General features: G+C 60.8%; 3 protein-coding genes across 10 annotated transcripts; 2 read left to right on the forward strand and 1 right to left on the reverse strand.

Moving 5' to 3' along the window:
- Positions 1-169: 169 nt before the first annotated feature.
- Positions 170-8081, forward strand: EFEMP2 (EGF-like fibulin extracellular matrix protein 2). Of its 4 annotated transcripts, none has more exons than XM_077115680.1 (11): positions 170-411; positions 1318-1429; positions 1666-1714; positions 2354-2560; positions 2946-3068; positions 3350-3466; positions 3612-3731; positions 4981-5100; positions 5190-5316; positions 5567-5762; positions 6593-8081. In XM_077115680.1, the coding sequence occupies exons 2-11, from the start codon at positions 1319-1321 to the stop codon at positions 6752-6754; spliced, it is 1332 nt and encodes a 443-aa protein (XP_076971795.1). In that variant the 5' UTR covers positions 170-411; position 1318; the 3' UTR covers positions 6755-8081. The 4 variants fall into 4 exon arrangements, with proteins under 4 accessions (XP_076971795.1, XP_076971796.1, XP_076971793.1 ...); XM_077115678.1 differs by lacking the exon at positions 170-411 and adding an exon at positions 522-540; XM_077115677.1 differs by lacking the exon at positions 170-411 and adding an exon at positions 901-984.
- On the reverse strand, positions 7489-17341 carry MUS81 (MUS81 structure-specific endonuclease subunit). 4 transcript variants are annotated; one of them, XM_077115674.1, is made up of 16 exons: positions 16852-17341; positions 12448-12577; positions 12154-12239; positions 11532-11630; positions 11366-11434; positions 11092-11177; positions 10420-10560; positions 10124-10219; positions 9908-10029; positions 9722-9822; positions 9075-9191; positions 8884-8979; positions 8597-8725; positions 8385-8488; positions 7728-7811; positions 7489-7652 (listed from the first exon to the last, which is right to left on the reverse strand). In XM_077115674.1, exons 1-16 carry the CDS (start codon positions 16945-16947, stop codon positions 7586-7588), a joined length of 1623 nt encoding a protein of 540 aa, XP_076971789.1. In that variant the 5' UTR covers positions 16948-17341; the 3' UTR covers positions 7489-7585. The 4 variants fall into 4 exon arrangements, with proteins under 4 accessions (XP_076971789.1, XP_076971791.1, XP_076971788.1 ...); XM_077115676.1 differs by lacking the exon at positions 16852-17341 and adding an exon at positions 12672-13071; XM_077115673.1 differs by lacking the exon at positions 16852-17341 and adding an exon at positions 12672-13070 and having other exon boundaries at positions 9722-9819.
- Positions 15119-18800, forward strand: CFL1 (cofilin 1). 2 transcript variants are annotated; one of them, XM_077115684.1, is made up of 4 exons: positions 15119-15409; positions 17259-17566; positions 17845-17921; positions 18138-18800. In XM_077115684.1, the coding sequence occupies exons 1-4, from the start codon at positions 15407-15409 to the stop codon at positions 18248-18250; spliced, it is 501 nt and encodes a 166-aa protein (XP_076971799.1). In that variant the 5' UTR covers positions 15119-15406; the 3' UTR covers positions 18251-18800. The 2 variants fall into 2 exon arrangements, with proteins under 2 accessions (XP_076971799.1, XP_076971800.1); XM_077115685.1 differs by lacking the exon at positions 15119-15409 and adding an exon at positions 15816-15916.
- The last annotated feature ends 780 nt before the right edge of the window (positions 18801-19580 follow it).

A 19580-nucleotide genomic window follows, 5' to 3' on the forward strand; every position in this document is an offset into this window, starting at 1 on the left:
GCTAGGCGGGCGGGGGGGATCCCCGGACACGCAGCACTTTCCCGTCTTGTCCCGCCCCGAGACGTGGGTCAGGCGGGGCCCCGCCCCTTCCTGGGAGCCCGCCCCGCCCAGACCCCGCCTCCAAGGGTGGCGGAGGCGGGGACCCTGGGGGGGGGGGCGGCGTGGGAAGAGGGCCGGGCAGGTCCTGGCACGCGACCCTGCGCCCGAGTTCAGCCCTGCCCGCCCCCTCAAGGGCTTCCATTCATTCTGGGCCAAAAGGGGCCTGCCGCCCCCGCCCCCAAACTGCTGCAAACTGGTGGGGGAGGTCGCCCTGGGGGAGAAGGAACCGAGATGGACTGCATCCATCTCCAGGAGTATCTCGTCCCTGGACGAGGGCCTTGGGGCGCCTCGGTGTTTTGGAGTTTCCGGAGGGTCGGTCTGACTGCACAGAGTAAAATTCTGGAAGAGTGGGGGTTTGGGGGCTCCAGGATGAGGTGGGGTCTGGGGGCCCCAGGATGACATGCTGGCGCAGAACGAGACTCTGGGGGCCCCCGGCTGAAGGTGTGTTTGCACGGGATGGGGTTTGGGGGGCACAGATTAGGTAGGGTCGAGGTGAGCAGGGTGAGGGTCTGGGGGCCCTTGGGTGGGTCTGGGGCCTGGCCTGAGGGTCAACGGCCCCGGGCTCGAAAGCGAGGGGATCCCGGCCGAGCGCCGGCAGGCGGCTCCGGGCGGCGCCGCGGGGGACCGGGTGGGGGCCTGCGGCCGGCCGGGGGCGGAGAAGCGGGGGGTCGGGGTCCCTCCCCCTGGCGCAGGCTCAGGAATCCGCCAAGAGGCGGGCGGAGGCGCCGGGGTGGGCCGCGCCGCGGCGGGCGGGCGGGGGGCGCTTCCTGGGGCCGCGCGTCCAGGGAGCTGCGCCGTCCGTCGGTCCGTCCGTCCGCCCGCAGGCGCTGCCCGAGCCACCCGAGCCGCCGGAGCCGCGGGCCGCGGGGGCGTCGCGGGCCCCAAGTGAGTGGCCGCCCAGGGCCGGAGGGCGCGGGCCCGAGTCTCGGCCGAGTCGGCGGGAGGGAGCCGCGGAGAGGCCCGCGCTCCTCCGCCCCGCGCCGCTGGGGCACCGGGCAGGGGCGGGGCGGCCCGGGCGGGCGAGGGGCCCCGACCCGGGCCTGCGTGGGGTGGGGGTGGGGCCGGGTCCCCAACCCCGAGAGGCGCCTGGCGTCCAGGCACTGTCCTGAGCGGGAGGCGGCTGGGACCAGGGCTCTGGGACCTCCTGGGGTGGGGGGAGGTTTGGGGGGTGCCATGGCGGAGATGCCCTGACCGGCACCCGCCACCTCCCGACCCCAGGATGCTCCCTTTCGCCTCCTGCCTCCCCGGGTCTCTGCTGCTCTGGGCGCTGCTGGTGTTGCTCCTGGGGGCAGCGTCTCCCCAGGATCCGGAGGAGCCCGACAGCTACACGGTGGGGAGAGTGGGGCCATTGGCCCGGGGCCGGGCTGGGCAGGGACACTGAGGCCAGGAACCCCGGGTGGCTGCTGCTGGGAAGGATTGTCCCCTCCCCTGGTTGGGGGAACAGCTGGGGGCCATTGTTTGGAGCAGGCTTGGGGGATGGCAGGGCTTGGGCCCTGATCTTGGCCTAGCCTATTGGAAGGGACGGGGGGCGGGGGTGACCACTGGCCACCTCTGGTTCCATTCCAGGAATGCACAGATGGCTATGAGTGGGACCCTGGTAGCCAGCACTGCCGGGGTGAGTGTGCCTGGGGAACCCGTCCTCCCCCCCAGGAGCCAGGGAAGGGGATAGCTACTTCCCAAGGACAGCCCCACCCCCGGATCTGCAGGGGGACCCCGTTGGTCTGTCCTCTGCCCGGCTCCCCTGGGCAAAGGCCAGCTCTGGTTCTCTGGGGGCCAGCTCAGCGAAGAGTGGGGAGCCATCCAGGCCCCTCCCTTGCTGAGAAATCCAGGAAACCCTGCCCCCACCTCCAGTAGGCAAAAAGGAAACAGTGCTGCCCAGAAGAGCTGGGTCCTGGCCACCCTCCTGAGCCACTCCCTTGTCCCAGCTCTGGGTCCCATCCCAGCCCAGGAGGGCACTGTCCACAGGGCTGGGTGAGGAGGCCTGCAGGACCCTCTCAGGTTGAGCCATGGCCAGGGCTTTGGAGAGGAATAGAGACTCACTTGGAGGCAGGAAGACAGGGCAGCACTGGTAACAGCTGCTTCCCACCTCCAGCCCTGGCAGGCCCTGGGCAGGCAGTCTGAGTTTGTTGAATTGAGAAGGAAAGGTCCTGCCCAGGTCACAGAGCCCCAGAGAAGGCCGAGCTGGGCTCCTGCCCCTCTCCCCTCCAGGGCCAGCCCAGGAGAATGGCTGTGCCCAGCGGGCCTTTCCCTGCAGATGTCAATGAGTGTCTGACCATCCCTGAGGCCTGCAAAGGAGAGATGAAATGCATCAATCACTACGGGGGTTACCTGTGCCTGCCCCGCTCGGCGGCCGTCATCAATGACCTGCATGGCGAGGGACCCCCACCACCTGTGCCCCCTGCTTCCCACCCCAACCTCTGCCCACCAGGCTATGAACCCGACGAGCAGGAGAGCTGCGTGGGTGAGTGGAAGGCGTGCTGGTGCCGAGGCTTCCGGCTCTCACAGCATGCCGCCAATGTCGCATCTGAAACACTCAGACCCCCGGGTTCCTTCCCAGCTCAGATGCCTCCGAGCCCCCGCAGCCCCTCACCCTCACTTGTGGGGTCTGCCCAGCCAGCCCCATGGGCCCTGGAGGAGGGAGAGGGTGCTGGGGCCCGGGGCTTTGTTTCCTGTGCTCTCCTGATACGGGGCCTCACAGCCTAGGGGGTCTTTCTTGTTGGGTCTAACTCCGGGCTTCCCGTTGTGGGGGTGCCAGGCACCCACACACCCATGTGATGTGCCTGTCATGTTGGGGGGTGGTGGTGGCGCGTGGGCCCCCAAGCAGGGGTTGAGCAGTGTTTCCACAGACGTGGATGAGTGCGACCAGGCCCTGCACGATTGCCGTCCCAGCCAGCAGTGCCATAACCTGCCCGGCTCCTACCAGTGCACCTGCCCCGACGGCTACCGCAAGATAGGGCCTGAGTGCGTGGGTATGTGCCGAAGGGACTGTTCGGCTCCCTTCTCTGAGCTCCTGGCCTGATCTCCACCCCAGGAGCCCACCCCCAGGCGGAATTAAGCTTCACCGCAGTCCCGTCTCCTCCACCTTCCCATCCACCCAACAGAGAGGGCCCGATGGATGTGTGCGGGGTGTCGACCCAGCACCCCACCCCCCTCGGAGACAGACAGGCCTCTGGGTGATGGGGTCTTGCGTGCCAGCCAGCTCGAGCCCCACGTGGCTTCTGATTCCTGTCCTCTCCCCCTGCCTCCCCAGACATAGATGAGTGCCGCTACCGCTACTGCCAGCACCGCTGCGTGAACCTGCCTGGCTCCTTTAGCTGCCAGTGTGAGCCCGGCTTCCAGCTGGGGCCCAACAACCGCTCCTGTGTGGGTGAGACTGGGCTTCACCTGGGCAGGGAGGTGTGGGCTAGGGGAGCTCCCGTCCAGACCGGACCAAGTAGCCTGGAGGCTCTGGGCTGCTCCTGTGCTTTCACCCCTACCCTGTTTCTGCCGGCACCTGCCCCCCCTCTCCCCAGATGTGAACGAGTGTGACATGGGGGCCCCGTGTGAGCAGCGCTGCTTCAACTCCTATGGGACCTTCCTGTGTCGCTGCCACCAGGGCTACGAGCTGCACCGGGATGGCTTCTCCTGCAACGGTGAGTGCTCCACCCCAGGCCATGGATCCCTCTTCCTGGTCCCCAGGCCCTGTATTATCTGCATTTCCTGCCACTATCTGATATCTTCACTTCCTGTTCACTGTCCGTTTTGCACCACCACCTCCTGTGCACTCCTCCCGGGGCTGGTTGCAGGGCACTTGCACATGTGCCCCCAAGAGCTCCCTGCCTCGGCGGGGAACACGCGGTTGGGTCCTCGCTTATCCTCGCCAGGAGCAAGCCATGCTCCCTGGGGGTCAGGCTGACCTGCCTCTGAATCCTGGGCCGAGTCACTCTTTTCTCTGAGCCTGTTTCTTCTTCTGTGAAATGGGCTGTCTTGAGGATTAGGTGGGAAAATGAAAACAGGCTTCATCGAGACTTCAGCCACAATGCTTTAAAGTGAACTGTGTCATTTATTGGGAACTGACCCTGGGCAGTGTGCTTTACTGACATATTTTGCTCCATTTAACCCTATCAACAATCCTTTAAGGTCAGTATGATTTTTCCCCCTTCCTCTGAAAATTGAAGGCCTTAGTAACTCCCTCAAACTTTATTGGGAGGATTACAAAAAAAAGAGTAAGCATAAAGTCCTGGATAAATGGTGAGACTTTCATTGTACGACTAAGAGAGGTGAAGGGACTTGTCCAAAGTCACACAGCTAGGATGAGATGGGGCCAGGGCTCGACCCTGGACTTCTTATTCCATGTCAACTGGCCTTGTACCTGTTTATCCATGCTTTGCTGACAAAACCCGCTGGTACCTGTCTCAGCGCTAGGCAGCCTGGGAGCAACAGGAGAACACCTGGCCCTGTGTCCTCCTGTGGGCTCAGGAGGTGATTGGGTGCATGCTCTGACTCTGGGTTGCAGGAGTTTGGCAAGTTATTGAAAACCAGAACAGGCTTGGTCTTCAAGTCTCATCTAGGCCAACCCATTCATTTTACTCACAGGGAAATTGAGGTTGCCCAAAATCAGTCAGTAGGATTCAAACCCAGGCCTCCACGTCCCCAGTGCTTGTATTTAGTATCTTCTTTTGGCCCCGGGGTTGAGAGAGGAGCCTGGGAGCAGGGAGCAGCCTGGATAGATGTTTATTTGACCCCTGTGCCCGCTACTGAGCTCTGCAGGGCTTATCTCATTCCTCTCTGCCTTCTGACACCGGGCCTGTTGGCAAATGTCTGTGGAATGGACTGAGAGGCTTCCTCCTGCCCACCCCCACCTGCAGGCCACCCCCATCTGACAACCCCGCCCTTCCTCAGATATCAACGAGTGCAGCTACTCCAGTTACCTCTGCCAGTACCGCTGCGTCAACGAGCCAGGCCGCTTCTCCTGCCAGTGCCCGCAGGGCTACCAGTTGCTGGCCACGCGCCTCTGCCAAGGTACAGGTGGCCCGGCCAGGGCCTGGGCAGGGTGGTGACAGGGGCTGACGATCTGGTGCCTGGGTTCCAGCCCCTCCCCTCTGACACAGACATCGATGAGTGCGAGTTGGGGGCGCACCAGTGCTCTGAGGCCCAGACCTGTGTCAACTTCTACGGGGGCTACCGCTGCGTAGACAGCAACCGCTGCGTGGAGCCCTATGTCCAGGTGTCCGACAAGTGAGTCAATTCAACGCCAGGTCCCTCCTCCAGGAAACTACAACTCCCATCAGGCTCTGGGGCTGACTGGCGTGCATCTGACCAGCCGGCTCCCCCCAGCGCGGATGGAAGTTGTAGTCCTTCTTGGCTAAACCATGCCGAGTTGTACATCAGGCGTGGGAGGCTCCACCGTGCCCTCCTTTTGGGGTGGGCAAATTGAGGGGGGACGGGCTAGGAGCTCATTCGTGCCCCCCCACCTTGGGGTCTCTAGTCGCTGCCTCTGTCCGACTTCCAACCCCCTGTGCCGGGAGCAGCCTTCTTCCATCGTGCACCGCTACATGAGCATCACCTCGGAGCGCAGCGTCCCTGCCGACGTGTTCCAGATCCAGGCGACCTCAGTATACCCTGGCGCCTACAACGCCTTTCAGATCCGCGCCGGAAACTCGCAGGGGGACTTCTACATTCGGGTAACTTTCCCCACCTCCACTGCGCGACTGCCATGCCTGGTCCCGAATTTAACTCCAGGAAGCCCAAAAAGGGAGACTCCATTATGCCATTAGGCTCCATCCTTTCCCCCAGAGCCCCACCCCCACCCTCGACGGGGCGGGGGGGGGGGGACTTCTGTTGGAAGGTAGGGGCGGCCCCACCCACCACGGTCCAACTACAGGGACCGTGGGAAGTTGAGGCCCCGTGCTGGTTCCCCCTGTGAAGGGCGAGAGGCCTTCCAAGGTCACAGGCATGGCAGAGAGGGGTAGGCACAGAGCTGCGCCTTGAAGAGGCAGCGGGGGTTTGTTTCACGGCCTGGGCTCAGAGCGGGCTCTCTGTTGGCAGCACCGTCAGGTGTGGCTTAGCCAGAGGAGCGGAGATGGGCGAGGGTCTCGAACCCAAGTCCCCCGTGTATTCTGCATGAGAAGGGGTTTGGTACCAGGGTTTTATTCTTTTTGAATTAGAACGCTTTGAGGGGGAGCTTGCCTGCTCCAGGTCACCAAAGCCCATCTGATCTCAGGAGTCTCCCACTCCGCCCTGTCTCATGTGCGCATCACCCATTAATCCTGCTTAGAGGAAGAACCAGCTGGCAATGAGGGGGTGGGGAAAGGGACCTCACAGGAGGGGACAAGGGTGGTCATGCCCAGCTCCTGCTGCCACCAACTGAGCAGCAGGGTCACAGCCTGGGCCCTCCTCGCCCCTTGTGGCTGGCAGCAGCAGGTGCAAGACCTGGGAGGTGGGGGTGGGGGCAGAGGCAGGCCCTGGCTTGTAGGTTGACACGTCCCCCCCCATTCCGTACTGTGCCCTGCAGCAGATCAACAACGTCAGTGCCATGCTGGTCCTCGCCCGGCCAGTCACGGGGCCCCGAGAATATGTGCTGGACCTGGAGATGGTCACCATGAACTCCCTCCTGAGCTACCGGGCCAGCTCTGTCCTGAGACTCACCGTCTTTGTGGGGGCCTACACCTTCTAAGGAGGGGGCTGGCTCCACAGCCCCCTGCAGCTGGAGCTCGGGGCTGGGGGTGACTGGGCTCTGCTAAAAGGGAAGATGTTCTGAAGGGTGCAGAGAGAAAGGCAATAAAGGGAGAAAGAAGGTGTCCTGGTGGCTGAGGTGGGTGGGGACTCCGCAGTGAGTCCCAGATTGGGGGCGGGGACAGGCCCGCAGGAGGCAGGGCCAAGTCAACCTAATGGGGCCCCTTGATGGGAGCTGGGAGCCATGTGCTCGAGGCAGAGACTGGCCTACATAACACAGGCATCAGGCTCACCCTGCTCAGGGAGGAGGTTATAAGGTATGCAGAGATTTGGGCTTGGAGAATGCCAGGAGGCCCTGGGTTCCAGTCCTTGTTCGGCCTCACACTGTGAATTTGGACAAGCCCTGGTAGTGGTGCCTCAGCCTTCCCATCCATAAAATGAGGCGACTGGATCATCAGTGGTTTGCAAACTTCTTTTTCAGAGTACAGAACATCTTATCAAAGGAAAATTCATTTACCGGGGACCCTCTGATTACATAAACTAGATTCAAGGTTGCAGTGCCCTACTGACTCCATCTCCTGGCAGCCTCTGTGATCCTCCAGGGAACCCCAGGGTCCTGAAGAGCTCAGTTTAAAAACCACTGGATCAGAGTAAATGGTCTCCCCAGTTCTTGCCTGAATATTTTTTAAAGCCTTTGGGGCCTGGAGCCCCTTCTCTATATAGTAACAGGCTGCATGCACTTAGATTTTTATTGAAGCCGAAAAGATTCTCGTTAAAAGGCTGGCTGGCCTGGATAGAGGGAAGACAGGGGCAGGAGTTGTTCGTGTGTGGCTCAGGTCAGGGGACCGCAGCTGCAGTACAGCTGGGCTAAAGTTCTGCTCAGAGCGGGCCCGAGATTCCTGCAGGAAGAGAGAAGCAGATGAGGGCAGCCCTGGCCCCTGGCCACTCCCTCCAACTCTGTCCCTTGCCCTCACCTCTGCAGACGTCCACATTTGATAGTGCTCAGCAGGCTCTCCTGTTCCTTGGGGGTGGCACAGGCATCATAGGCAGCCAGGAGCCTGGGGGAGGGGCAGGGAGTGGGGGGTGTTTTGAGTTTCTAAGGCTTGACAGTGGCTGACTGGTTGCTCACTCCGAGCCAACACCACAGGAGACAAGGCAGGAGGGGGCCGGCACAGGTTAGAAGGGTAGGGCTCTCAGCCCCCCTTCCAGAGCCTGGCATTCGAGGGCCCACACCATCCTGCTTTGCTGTCCCTTCATGTGGGCACACGGGTGGAGCCAGAAAAGGCTCCAAAGGCTCCCTGCACACGATGTTCTTGGCCCAGCAAAATGCACAATTTTTATGGCCCAGCCCCCATGCTCCCTCCACCAGACTGAACGTCTCCCTCCCTCCTGTGGCTTTCCTCGATGTTTGGGATACTGTCTGATCCTGGCTGGCTGTTTTCCTTCCCCCCTACTCTGGCAAGTTCCTGGGGGGTTCAGCCAGGTCCATCTGTCTTTGGGTCTGCACAGTCTGTGCAGAGCCACCCCCCCTCTCCTGCCCAAAGCCTTGGTTGAGCTGAATTCTATGCAGGGAGGGCAAGGGCTGAGGGCCCCCTGAAGGTTCCCCCCCCTGCCCGGCTCCACTGGCATACCTGGCAGGGGTGCTGTACCGGTCCACCAGGGCTGCTGCCTTCTCCCCACTTACTCCACGCACCTGCATCAGCTGGCGGGCAAATACCTCCCGCACGGACTGGGCCTGGGGTTGTGGGGGTGGGCTGCGTGAGGGTGGCCTAGGGCCGGGGAGGGCTGCAGCAGGGTGACCAGGGGCTGGACCAAGGGAGGAGAAGCTGGGCAGAAGCGGTACCTTGTTCTTGATGGCTCCCGCGTTGAAGTCACTGAAGGTGAGGAGTGAGCAGAGGGGGTTTGGGGAAGGCCCGGCCCCTGATTCAGGGTTCCCTGGGGTTCCCCAGGGGCGGCTGCGTAGGGTATGGCCCTGAAGGGAGAGGGGATTGAGGCCAGGCCAGAGCTCTAGGAGACAACCCCCAGCCAGTCCTTGTCTGATCCTAGGCCTGAGGAGGCTGGCTTGAGAAATGGGATCTCACCCAGCCCACCTGGGTAAAGGCCCAGTGCTGGGCAGGTGCATCTGCTTACCTGGTAGAGTCTCTGCAAGCCTCGTGTCAAGAGGGCCAGGTAGGCAGCGGACTCTTTAATGTCTGCCGTACGCTTCACGAAGAAGCCATCGATGACCTAATGGAGGAGAGAAGGAGGCAGGGAGGCAGGGTGGTTCCCAGGCCAAACCAAGAACCAGAGGCTCTGCCGGCCTGTCCTGCCCTCCGGCTCACCTGAGTGTTGGTGACAGCTTGCAGCAGCGTGCTCTCAGGAAGGCTGAGGTTCTGCACTGAGCCGTGTTCCTCCACCAGGTACACCCGGTGCCCTAGGCCGCAGCGCTTCAGCCGGAACTGGGGAGGCGGATGGATGGAAACAGGGAGAATCAGGCCGGGGCTCTCCCTTGTGCCTCATGCAAAACCACCCTGCAACTCTGGTGCTGCCAGTTATACTCCTCAGCCTCCTCACCACTCTCTGCTAATGGTGTTCTCGCCCCAAATGCCCTCCCATCCTCCCTGACTAATGCCCATTCTTCCAACGCACGCTCTGCTAACTTTGGGGTCAGTTCAGCAGCAAATAACAGGACACAGCCTCTGCAGTTCCAGTACAGAGGCTTCGGCCAGGTTGTTTTGAGACCTCAGGGCTGGGGACCCAAAGGGTCTTTAATGTGCCCCTCAGTCCAGCAGAGTCGCCCCGAGCACCTCCTGCAGGCCTGGTGGGGCCTATGGGCGCCTGATCCGAGGGCTCCCTTGCAGCAACTCTGATGGAGCTGAGGAGACGCTGCCTCGAGGGGCCCACCCACAGGGCCCCGGATTCCTCTGGGCTGAGGGAACATGTGCTGGGGGCAGAGAGCAGGGAGTAAGGCCGAGCTCAGTGAATGGACCTTCTGCTCCCGGAAGCGGCCGTCAATGATGCTGCTGCACAGGTCGTCCAGCCGCTTGCGTTCCACTATGTGGTCCAGAACTAGCTCACCGGGTCTTGCTGCTGAGGCCAAGGAGAGTTGTGTTCGTTGGCTCTCATTGCCCTGCCCACCAGGCCCTGACTCCAGGGCCCGCCCACAGCCCCTCACCTGGATCTCTGGGCCTGGTCTCCTGTGCCACCCACACGAAGTCCCCAACGTGCAGCCTGCGCACGGTGTGGGGCACGCGCAGCCGCTGCAGCTCACGGAGCAGCTTTGGCCTGTGCCCAGCCCTAGAGGTGCAAAGTAGGGACCTTGTCAGGGCAGGCGGCACTCCCCCCTTGGCATTCTGCTGATACCTCCACCCTGTTCCCGCACCACACTCACCCCGTGGTCTCGCCGACATCCACACACAATAGCAGGCTGTACTCTCCAGGCCCCAGCTCCAGCAGTGGCTGCTGGACCCCCGCTTCGCCGGCACCACTGCAGGGAGGGGCGGTTAGTGCGTGGGGAGACAGGAATCCCCAGGGTCAAGGCAGACCAACTCTTCCCACCATGGGTACAGGCAGGGAGCAGCCGGGCTCAGCTGCAGGTGATGGACGTAGGGGTATGGTGTTGGCCTCATTTCAGAGAGCCCTCCTGCTCCACTGGGCTCTGCCCCCATAGCTTCCCCTCCCACTCACAGCTCAGCTGAAGCTGTTCCTGGCACTTCTGCCTCCTCCCCAGGGGGCTCTTCTGGCCTGATACCCACATTCAGTGAGCTCAGTCCCTCCAACTCAGCCAGCTTCTGGGCCAGCTCCAGGCCCTCCGGGGTCAGTGAGTACCTGGAAGACCCAATTGATGAACACAGATCTCCTTTTTTCACCGAAGCCTGGCAGGCTTTCCCGCTTGCCCCCAGTGAGGCTGCCTGCCCTGCCCCCTTGGCGACCCTGCACAATAAGTCTCCTGGGTTCCCCTCCCCAGGCTGTCCTTGCCCTGCACGATCAGACTGGCTTCCTCTGGACCTCCCCAGCACCACTTCTCAGATCTCAGGTGGTAAGCATGCCTCAAACTTTCCTTTTTTCCCAGCTTTGCTCATGCTGTTCTCTCCTCCTGAAATGTCTTTCCTGCATCTCTTTGCATTGGATTCTAAGACATGTCAGATACTGCCTCCTCAGCAAAGCCTTTCTGCTTCTCCAGTAACCCCTGGCAATCTTCTTCCACTCATTGCCTCCATCTCTCAGACCCTCCTGGTACCCTTGCCCCAGTCTCCATAGTGCCTAGCATGAAGCCTGGGCATTGCTGGATGAATGCAGCACCCCACGAAGATGTCATGCCCCCTCTCTGCTTCCTGTGTCTCCCCGAGTTGGTTCCACCTGGCTGGCTGGTGTGTCCTGAGGATGAGGTTCCTGTGAAGGAGGGAACGGAGGGCTGGCCAGGGTCGAGCACTCTCAGGGGCTACCTGTTGATGGGGAGGCAGGGTAGGTTGAGGCTCTCAGGGATTCACTGGAGCTGAGTGTCCACATTATCCCTGCTCCCAGCCATGGGTCCGACCCCACATATTGCTCACTCCTGATGGATAGTCTCTGGTGGGCTCAGGGTTAGAAGTAAAGTTGCTCAGCCCCATCCTCCTTCTACCCCAGTGCTCACCTTAGGAGCCTTCTGAGAACACCTCTGCAGCAGCTGCTCCTTGGTTAGGAAGCCAGGGCTGCCAGGTGTCTGAAACCAAGGTCAAAATGATAGGGTAGGCTCAGCCCCCTTTGCTCTGCTCCCACTGCCTCTGTTCTCCCAACTCCTGGGCAGGCCAGACACTCACCAGGTGCTCCTCATAAAGCAGCAGCAGCACCACTCGTGGCCCTGAGTGCCGAGCTGGCCAGTAGCCACCAGAGCCTCCTGCCTTGGGCTTGGCTGGAACCTGCCAGGTACAGAGGGCTCTGAACAGTGGCTCTGTGGGGACGCCTGGCAGGGCCAGAGGACTTGAGGTTTAGGTCGACCAAGTCACTCAGCTGCCTCTCAGTTTTATTTGCAAAACTAGTCAGATGACTGGATGATTCCCTGCAAAGCTGGGCTGGGACAGGGAATGGTTGTGGGGGACTGGAACTGCCTGATCCAGCCTCAGTTCTCCAGAACCGCTGCCCACGGTACAATCTCAGTAAAGGGCAACTCAGTAATGGCAACCTCAACGATGTACCGGGCTGGGCCCCCTATGAAGCTTGCTCATAGAACTTTCTGAAAGATTCCTGCCAATATCCCTGCCTACAGATGAGAAAACAAGTCTCAGAGAGGATATCACTTGCCGGAGGCCAGGCATCACTGATGGGGAGATTTGTCTCCAGGCCTGCTAAATGTCAAATATTCCTCAAAATCATCCATATCACCAGATAAACCTTATTTCTGGTGATCCCATCTTTCCTTCTGCTCCCCGGCCCCCTCCTCACCGACACAGAAGGATCCTGGGCTTCTGCAGGTGGCCCATCCTGGGCAGGGCTCTTTCTTCCAGGTGGTGAGCCCGGTTCATGGGCACCTGCGGAGCCAGACGAGAGTCATTCCTGGCATTCCCACAGGAATCCGGCAGCTGGGGAGGAGGCTGGGAGGGACTCTGCCACTGGCCAGAGATCAAGTAGCAACTGGGACAGGTGTGCGAGAGCTTGAAGCCCAGGTATCCGAGGTGGGCACAGAGGCTGCACCTGGGTGGGCGGCTGGAGACGACCACCCCCGGCCCCTGCGCTCACCGCCGGATGCTCGGTGCTGCTGCAGCCGCTCGTCAAGCATCCGGCACAGCCGGTCTCCGAAGTGCTGTAGGATCTTAGCTTCCTTCCCGCTGCGCAGGGGCAGTGGGTATCGCCGGAGGGAGCGCAGCGCCTGGCGGGGAGAAGTGGTGCGGTACCGGGTCAGGGCAGGCCTCCGCGTCCAGCCCGGCCAGCGTTGGTCCCCTTCGGGCCCGGCCGGGACCCACCTTCTGAAATACAAAGTGAGTGCGGCGCCCCCTGCTGGCGGCCTCGTCCCGCCACTCGGTCAGCCAGCGGACGAAGAGCGGGTTGGGACAAACCGGCAGTGGGCGCTTCCGGCCCAGGCGGACGCGCGCCGCCATGGGCGCCGCGGCAGGCCTCAAGCTCGCGGGACTGCGACGCCGCCCGCTCGGGAGAGAGATTCGAACACCTGGCTCCGAGGGGAGGCGGGCCTCTCCGATCACGTGGTCCCGCCCGCGAGACACTAACTCCGGGCTAGCCTCCCTTCCCCCTCCCCGCCCCTACACTTCTCTAAGTGGCTCCCGGCGCCATCTCCGCGGCTCAGCGCTCCGCTCGCTCCCACCGCCCAACTCGGCCTCGGCCCGCGCCCCACCCGGGCCCCGCGAGCCTCAGCCACGCCCCTCCGCCCACTTCCGCGTCCAGAGCCCGGGCGATTAGGGAAGATCCTCCGCGGGCGGGCGAAAGCAAGGCGGACAGCGCCCCCTGCGGCTGGCAGTGCGCGTTGCGGGCGCGCTTAACCGAGCTTTTCCGCCTCATCCTTGCAGAGCCTGGGCAGCCCGACTGGGCTTACGAGGAGTCCCGGAGAGGGATGGTGGGTGGGAGATGGGTGCACGTGTATTTGCGGGAGGAATATCTACGTGAGGATACAGGGGAGGGCACAGAGGGAAGGCAGGAGTTGCTGAAGGACCACCGGAGGAAATGGCGGTCAGGAGTTAGGGGTCGCAGGGCAGAGTGGGGACCGTGAAATCGGGGACTTGAAAAGAGGGCCGAAGCCAGACGGGCGGGATAAGGCCGAGGGCAGGTAGAAGGGGACTACAGGTAGGAGGTGCTGGTAGGTGGGGAGCCTGAGATGGGGTGCGCATGATTGGATCCGGGGTAGCAGGCTGCGGGTAAGAAGCCGAGACAGAGGGAGAAGGGGAGAACACTTTGGACGTTTTTGTGGCACATTGGAGGTGGGGCACCCCCAGGGGGTTTGAAGAACCGTGTAAAGGGGTTCAAGGTTGAGGGGCTGGGCTTAAGGGTCTCACTAGGGAGTTGGAGCAGACCCAGGCCTCGGGCTGATATGCCGGAAGTCGCTAGATGCAGATCTCCAGGCCCGCCCCTCGAGACCTCACCCAGTCCGCGACCCTGGTACCCCGAAACCGCTAGGGACGCCCGCCTCCCGCCAGAAGCGGCCTTATAAGGAGCCTGGAGCCGGCGTTCGGGCTGGTCCCACCCCCTCCAGTCTCCTGTCCTAATAAGGACATCTAGGGCATCCCGCGGCTGGGGGGTGGGCGGGAGCACGTCTCCAGGGTAACTACCAAGCCCGCCCCACTCCCCTCGCTGCGCTTGAAAACTGCGAAGCGCGAAAAAGGTGGGATCAACTTACCAGTCTGGCACGCGCCCTTGTGAAAGATGGGGTTCGAGCTGCGGCCTCCCCCTGGGGCTCCCGGGAGCTCGAGGGTGGGGGTGGGGGTGGGGGAGGTACAGCAGCAGATCCCGGACTACAAATCCCGGCATGTTCTGCGAGGTACCCCCACTCCCGGGCTTCGCGAAGACCCGGCTGCCTGCTCTCCGTTAACACCCGTTATTCGGCTTATGAGATCCACGCCCCCGGTCCCATTGCTGGGTTTGTCTCTGACTTGTTTGCAATCTTGCCTTTTCTTGCAGGGTGTGAGGTCATGGTCATTGTCCCGGTCAGCGAAGTCTTCCCGGAGCCCTTCACCCCAAACGGTTTATTTCGTTAGTTTCAGTTTTTGCGGGTATTAGTTTAATCATCTAACTGGCTATCAACTCGAGAACAGCAACTTGAACAGGAGTGGGGAGCTTGAAGTCAAGGTATCCGAGGTGGGCACGGAGATTCGAGTCAGGTTTAATATGTTTCCTTTCCTCTGTGTCTAGTAAAAGGCACGTAGAGAATCCTTGAATTGAATGCACAAATCCTTGCCCTCCCTTTTCATTGCCCCATGGATGAATGTCTGCCAAACATCTTTAAACAAGGACAAAGTCCTCCTTTCAAAGTTTTCCCTGTAGCCTGCCTGTCCCTTGTGTTTCTTTTCTCCTTTTTTTTTTTTTTTTAAAGTTGCGTATGGCCTTTTCTCGGGGGACAAGAGTGGCTGTGCACACGGAGGGTGCTGAGTGAATGCTGGATTGAAGGCCCTTGTACTTGTCATTTTCCTTGCTTTAGAACTGGATTCCAGTTCATGGATAATTGCTTCCATTCCGAAAAGCAAAATCCTAACCCCACTCAAACTGGCCAGACTGAGAGATCCAGAAAGTGCCAACATGGGTCTGAGGAAAATCGTTTGGCTTCGGGATAAAGAGCCGCCAAGTCGGGGCTCCTTTCCCTGTCAACCTTTACTTGCGGCGGCACAGATTGCTCAGGTCAGCGCGTTTCCTAGGAAACCACCAATGGGCGCGTTCTCCGTTCCCACTGCCCGCCTCCCGACCCCCTCCCCGCAACCTTGGACTACACTTTCCGGCATGCAGTGCGGGGCCGGAGGCCGGCTGTCGAGAAAGACCCCGCTACCAGCCGAGCCGGAGGACGGCGCAGGACCCTCGGACTTCATTTCCCGTCCGCCCGCGGGGAGGGGCGCCGGAAGCCCGCCCCGCCCCTCATTGTGCGGCTCATACTAAACGGAAGGGGTCGGGAGAGGCCGCGTTCAGTCGGATCTCGGCGGCAGCTGCAGCGGTTCTCATCTTCTCCGGTTCTCCTTGCTGTGTCCCTTTAGCATCCAGAAACATGGTGAGCGGCAGGCCTCAGCGCCCGAGGGGAGGCGGCTGCGGGCCGGTCGTCTGTGCGCACGGCAGGGGACGGGGAGCGACGTCGGCACCCCTCAGCCGGCGCCGCGGGCGGGACGAGGGTCTCGCGCTGAGGGGCGGGCGGCTCGGGGTGCGCGTGCGCGCCCGCGGGCGCCGAGGAGGGCCGGCTCGGACGTCGCTCGCGCGCCCCCTGGCCTCCCCTCCCCTCCCCCATCCCGCTGATGCGCCCGCGCGGACATCAGTCGTGGGGGGAGGGGTCCGGGTCGCGCGCGCGCCTGCCCCTCGCGATGCAGCCGGCGCGCGGCGGCGCGGACCGAAGCGAGTCGGTTCCCGTGGGGCGCGCGCTCGACCGGGGCATGCGGCGTTCAGAGCCCGGGGGCGGCGAGGGGAAGGCGCGCGAGCGTTTTGGGCACGTGCGCCCCACCCAAGGGCTGTTCGTGCCTCCGCGCCATCCTCCCTCGGCCGGCTAACGGGCCTGTCTGGAGAGCAGGTGGCAGGGATGCCCGGGAAGGGCGGGGGCGGCGCGGCTAAAGCGGGGATGCTGGGGCGGCGGAGAGCGGGTGGGAACCTGGTCGGGCTGGATTTGGGGCCTCCCCTCCAACGCCCGCGCACGGGAGCGAGCGAACCCGCAAAGCGATCCGGGTCCTCTGCTGGGTATACCCGGCACGGGCTGGAACGGCGCTGGCGGCCGGCGCGTGCGCACACGCTCGGGCCCGGCCGCGGGGGCCGAGGCCCTGGACAAGCGGGGCCATCGGCCTACCCAGATGGCCTGAGGGTGGAGCCGAGCCGAGGGAAATGACCCAGGCGGTTACCGCTTGAGAACACCCCGCCCACTGTGCTCGACCTGAGCTGTCCAACTTTCGTGCCGCAGGGGATAGGGTTTGAAATGCCCGTCGGGAAAAGCGGTGCTAAGGGTTAAGGGCCCGGAGGTGCTGCTGCCTCGGGCAAGGGTTTCTCTCTTGGGGAGGGCCAGGCCTAACCTATCTTCTCCCACTCCGGAAGCGGCTGCGTCACGTGGCCGGCTTCCTCTGCAGTTCCAGAGAGGGGAGTACAGATTTCACCGCGGACAGTCCCTGTCTTTCCTTACTGGGGCTTCCCCTAGGAGGACGTAGGGTAGAAGTTTAAAAAACTCTCTAGCACTCTGGGCTCTAGAGTTTGGGTTGTTAGCTTCTACCGATGATCTCTGAGGCCTTGCATCATCCCCCGGGGACAGAATTGTCCTGCAGAGCCCTCATTGGAAGATGTCATTCTTGTTTTAGTTGGGGGACAACTAAAACAATAATTTAGTGAATAATTTAGGTAATAACTGTATTGAGCAGTTGTGATGAACTGTTGGACACCGTGGTGTCCCGTCTAGCGTTTGGGGTTCTGGCTACCTGTTCCCTGAAGAGAAGACCCATGGCCTAGGTGTTTGGGTCCTCTTACCATCTCTGAGATATTCCAGGTCAGCACTTTTCTCACAAGCCAAGATTGAGTATTCTGAGTAGGAAACGCATTGGTAGCCTGTGGATTCGTTTTCATGCTGGGTTGGCATCTCAGCTGAGGTCCTGCTTGTCCCGCGTCATCAGTTTCCCTGCCTGTGAAACGCAGGGGGGTGTAGAACTATGTGATCCGAGGTCTTCTCCATGGCTGCCGTCCTGTGGTTGTCTCCCATGTCCCATCCAGTCCTTTGGCAGTGGCTTGTGTGGGGAAAATAATGACATTTGCCTTGGAGTGTGGGGTCATGGACTATACTGTGGCATCCAGACTTGGGGCCCTCTGAGAAGACAAGGGAGACTTTGGGGAGATTCCAGCCACCTGTTCTTAAGAGGCACATACTGCTTGTCTTCCAGGCCTCTGGCGTGGCTGTCTCTGATGGCGTCATCAAGGTGTTCAACGACATGAAGGTGCGCAAGTCGTCAACTCCAGAGGAGGTGAAGAAGCGCAAGAAGGCTGTGCTGTTCTGCCTGAGTGAGGACAAAAAGAACATCATCCTGGAAGAGGGCAAGGAGATCCTGGTGGGTGATGTGGGCCATACTGTCGACGACCCCTACACCACCTTTGTCAAGATGCTGCCAGACAAGGACTGCCGCTATGCCCTTTATGATGCGACCTATGAGACCAAGGAGAGCAAGAAGGAGGACCTGGTGTTTATTTTCTGGTGAGCTCCTCATTCAGGCACTTCTTCGTGTCACCTGTCCCAGCTTTGCCTTGTCCCCCTTTCTTAGGATGGTAATTTTTGTGACTCTTGGTATAACCTAGGGGTGTGTGCTTGTGGGGAGAGGGTTGTTGCAAAAACACTTCAGTGTCGGTGGGCAATGCCAAGGCTTGAATGCTTGAAAGCTGGTTAGATGGTTCTTCAGAGTCGTTTATTGAGGGTGGTTGCTGAGCTTGGAGAAGGGGCTTTGCCGTGAGCTCCCCGGCTGTGTTTCTTTCTAGGGCCCCTGAGTGTGCACCCCTCAAGAGCAAAATGATCTATGCTAGCTCCAAGGATGCCATCAAGAAGAAACTGACAGGTAAGGGCCATCACGGGTGCTGTTGTGTGCCTTTCAGCTTTGCTGTGTGCTAAGGTGACTGGCATGGGGGGCGGGGCCTCCTCTTCTCTTTCCTGCCTGTTGGAAGGTAACCTTGTTCCCACCATCTGCTCTGATTGGCTCCTTCCCAGCTGCAGGAACTCTTCTCCCCCACCCCAGAGCTTCCTGCTCACGGATGCTCCTTCTTCTTCCTCACAGGGATCAAGCATGAATTACAAGCAAACTGCTATGAGGAGGTCAAGGACCGCTGCACCCTGGCAGAGAAGCTGGGGGGCAGCGCTGTCATCTCCCTGGAGGGCAAGCCCTTGTGAGCCCCTCCAGCCCCCTGTCTGGAGCATCCGGCAGCCCCAGACCTGTCCATGGAGGTTGCAGGCTGCCCCCTTCCTGCCAGACCTGAGGGGCTGGGGGGATCCCAGCAGGGGGAGGGCAATCCTTTCACCCCAGTTGCCAAACAGCCCCACCCCCACCCCCTGGACCTTCCTTCTCCCTCCATCCCTGATGGTTCTGGCCTCCCCAAACTACTTTTGATCTTCTGATTCCTCTTGGGTTGAAGCAGACCAAGTCTCCTCCCCAGGCATCCCAGTTTGGGAGGGGGGCTGTATTTTTTTTAACGACACCCCCTGTTTCCCATCTGTTCCCTCCCTGTCCCATGCTGCCAACTTCTAACCACAATACTGACTCTGTGTTTGTCTGTTTAGTTCTGTGTATAAATGGAATGTTGTGGAGATGATCCCTCCCTGTGCCCACCGGTCCCCTTCTCCCTTTCCCCTGGTCCTGGCCACTCAGGTGGAAGCAGGACTAGTAAGAAATCCTCAATTAAAAACAAAGAAACAAAAAATCAACAATAAAAAGGCTCGCTAATGGGATGTGTGTCTCAGGGTTGGGGCCCAGGGGACCCTGTGGGGTGGGAGAGGTAGACTGGGAAAATGCATCTCCTCCTCTCCACCCTACCCCAAGAGCCTCCCTCCTGAGAACCGCCACTCTGCCGTTCTGTGCATGGTGCCGCGGTTGATGCTAGACTGGCTATTTTAGGGGTGGTTGAGCTAGGATGTCTGGTGCTGGCTGCAGGGGTTCCCCAAGGTTTGTGCCTGAACTTTTGTCTTCTGAGAGCTCACCTAGTGGGGCAGTGAGGACGGCGAACTCTAATCTCAGATTCCTCACTTAGTTCTGCCAGGTTTAGGCTGTACGATTTCTTGAGTGTTAATGGGTTGCCTGTTGGCCCATTTTACCCTCAAGGTTGTTTGGTCTTTTCCTTTCTTTTGCCTTCTTCCCTGGTTGGTGACTTGTATTTCTGAGGACAGAGGACCAGGTCCAATTGCCCTTTGACCTGCAGATATGGCTGCAGTACATTGAGGGTGTGGCATCCAGGTGAGTCCAGGACTTCAAACCCACGTATCTTGGGCCACACCTCCCTGTGTTTAATTAATGGGTGTTGGCTGGGCCCTGACCCTGCACTTTGTGCTTTTACCTGCCCAGCAGGCAAAGGTATCAAAGTCTGGCCCTAGGGTGGGATGAATTGGGAGTAGTGATGTAGGATATGTTCTCAACCAACCAAACTGAAAATGCCTTTGGAATTAGAACTGGCCCTTCGGCTCCCTGGAGTTTGCCAACAGTTCTGGGAGGGAGGCAGGAAGGGGTATT

This window comes from Tamandua tetradactyla, chromosome 9, assembly GCF_023851605.1.
Source record: "Tamandua tetradactyla isolate mTamTet1 chromosome 9, mTamTet1.pri, whole genome shotgun sequence".
Lineage (NCBI taxonomy): Eukaryota > Metazoa > Chordata > Mammalia > Pilosa > Myrmecophagidae > Tamandua > Tamandua tetradactyla.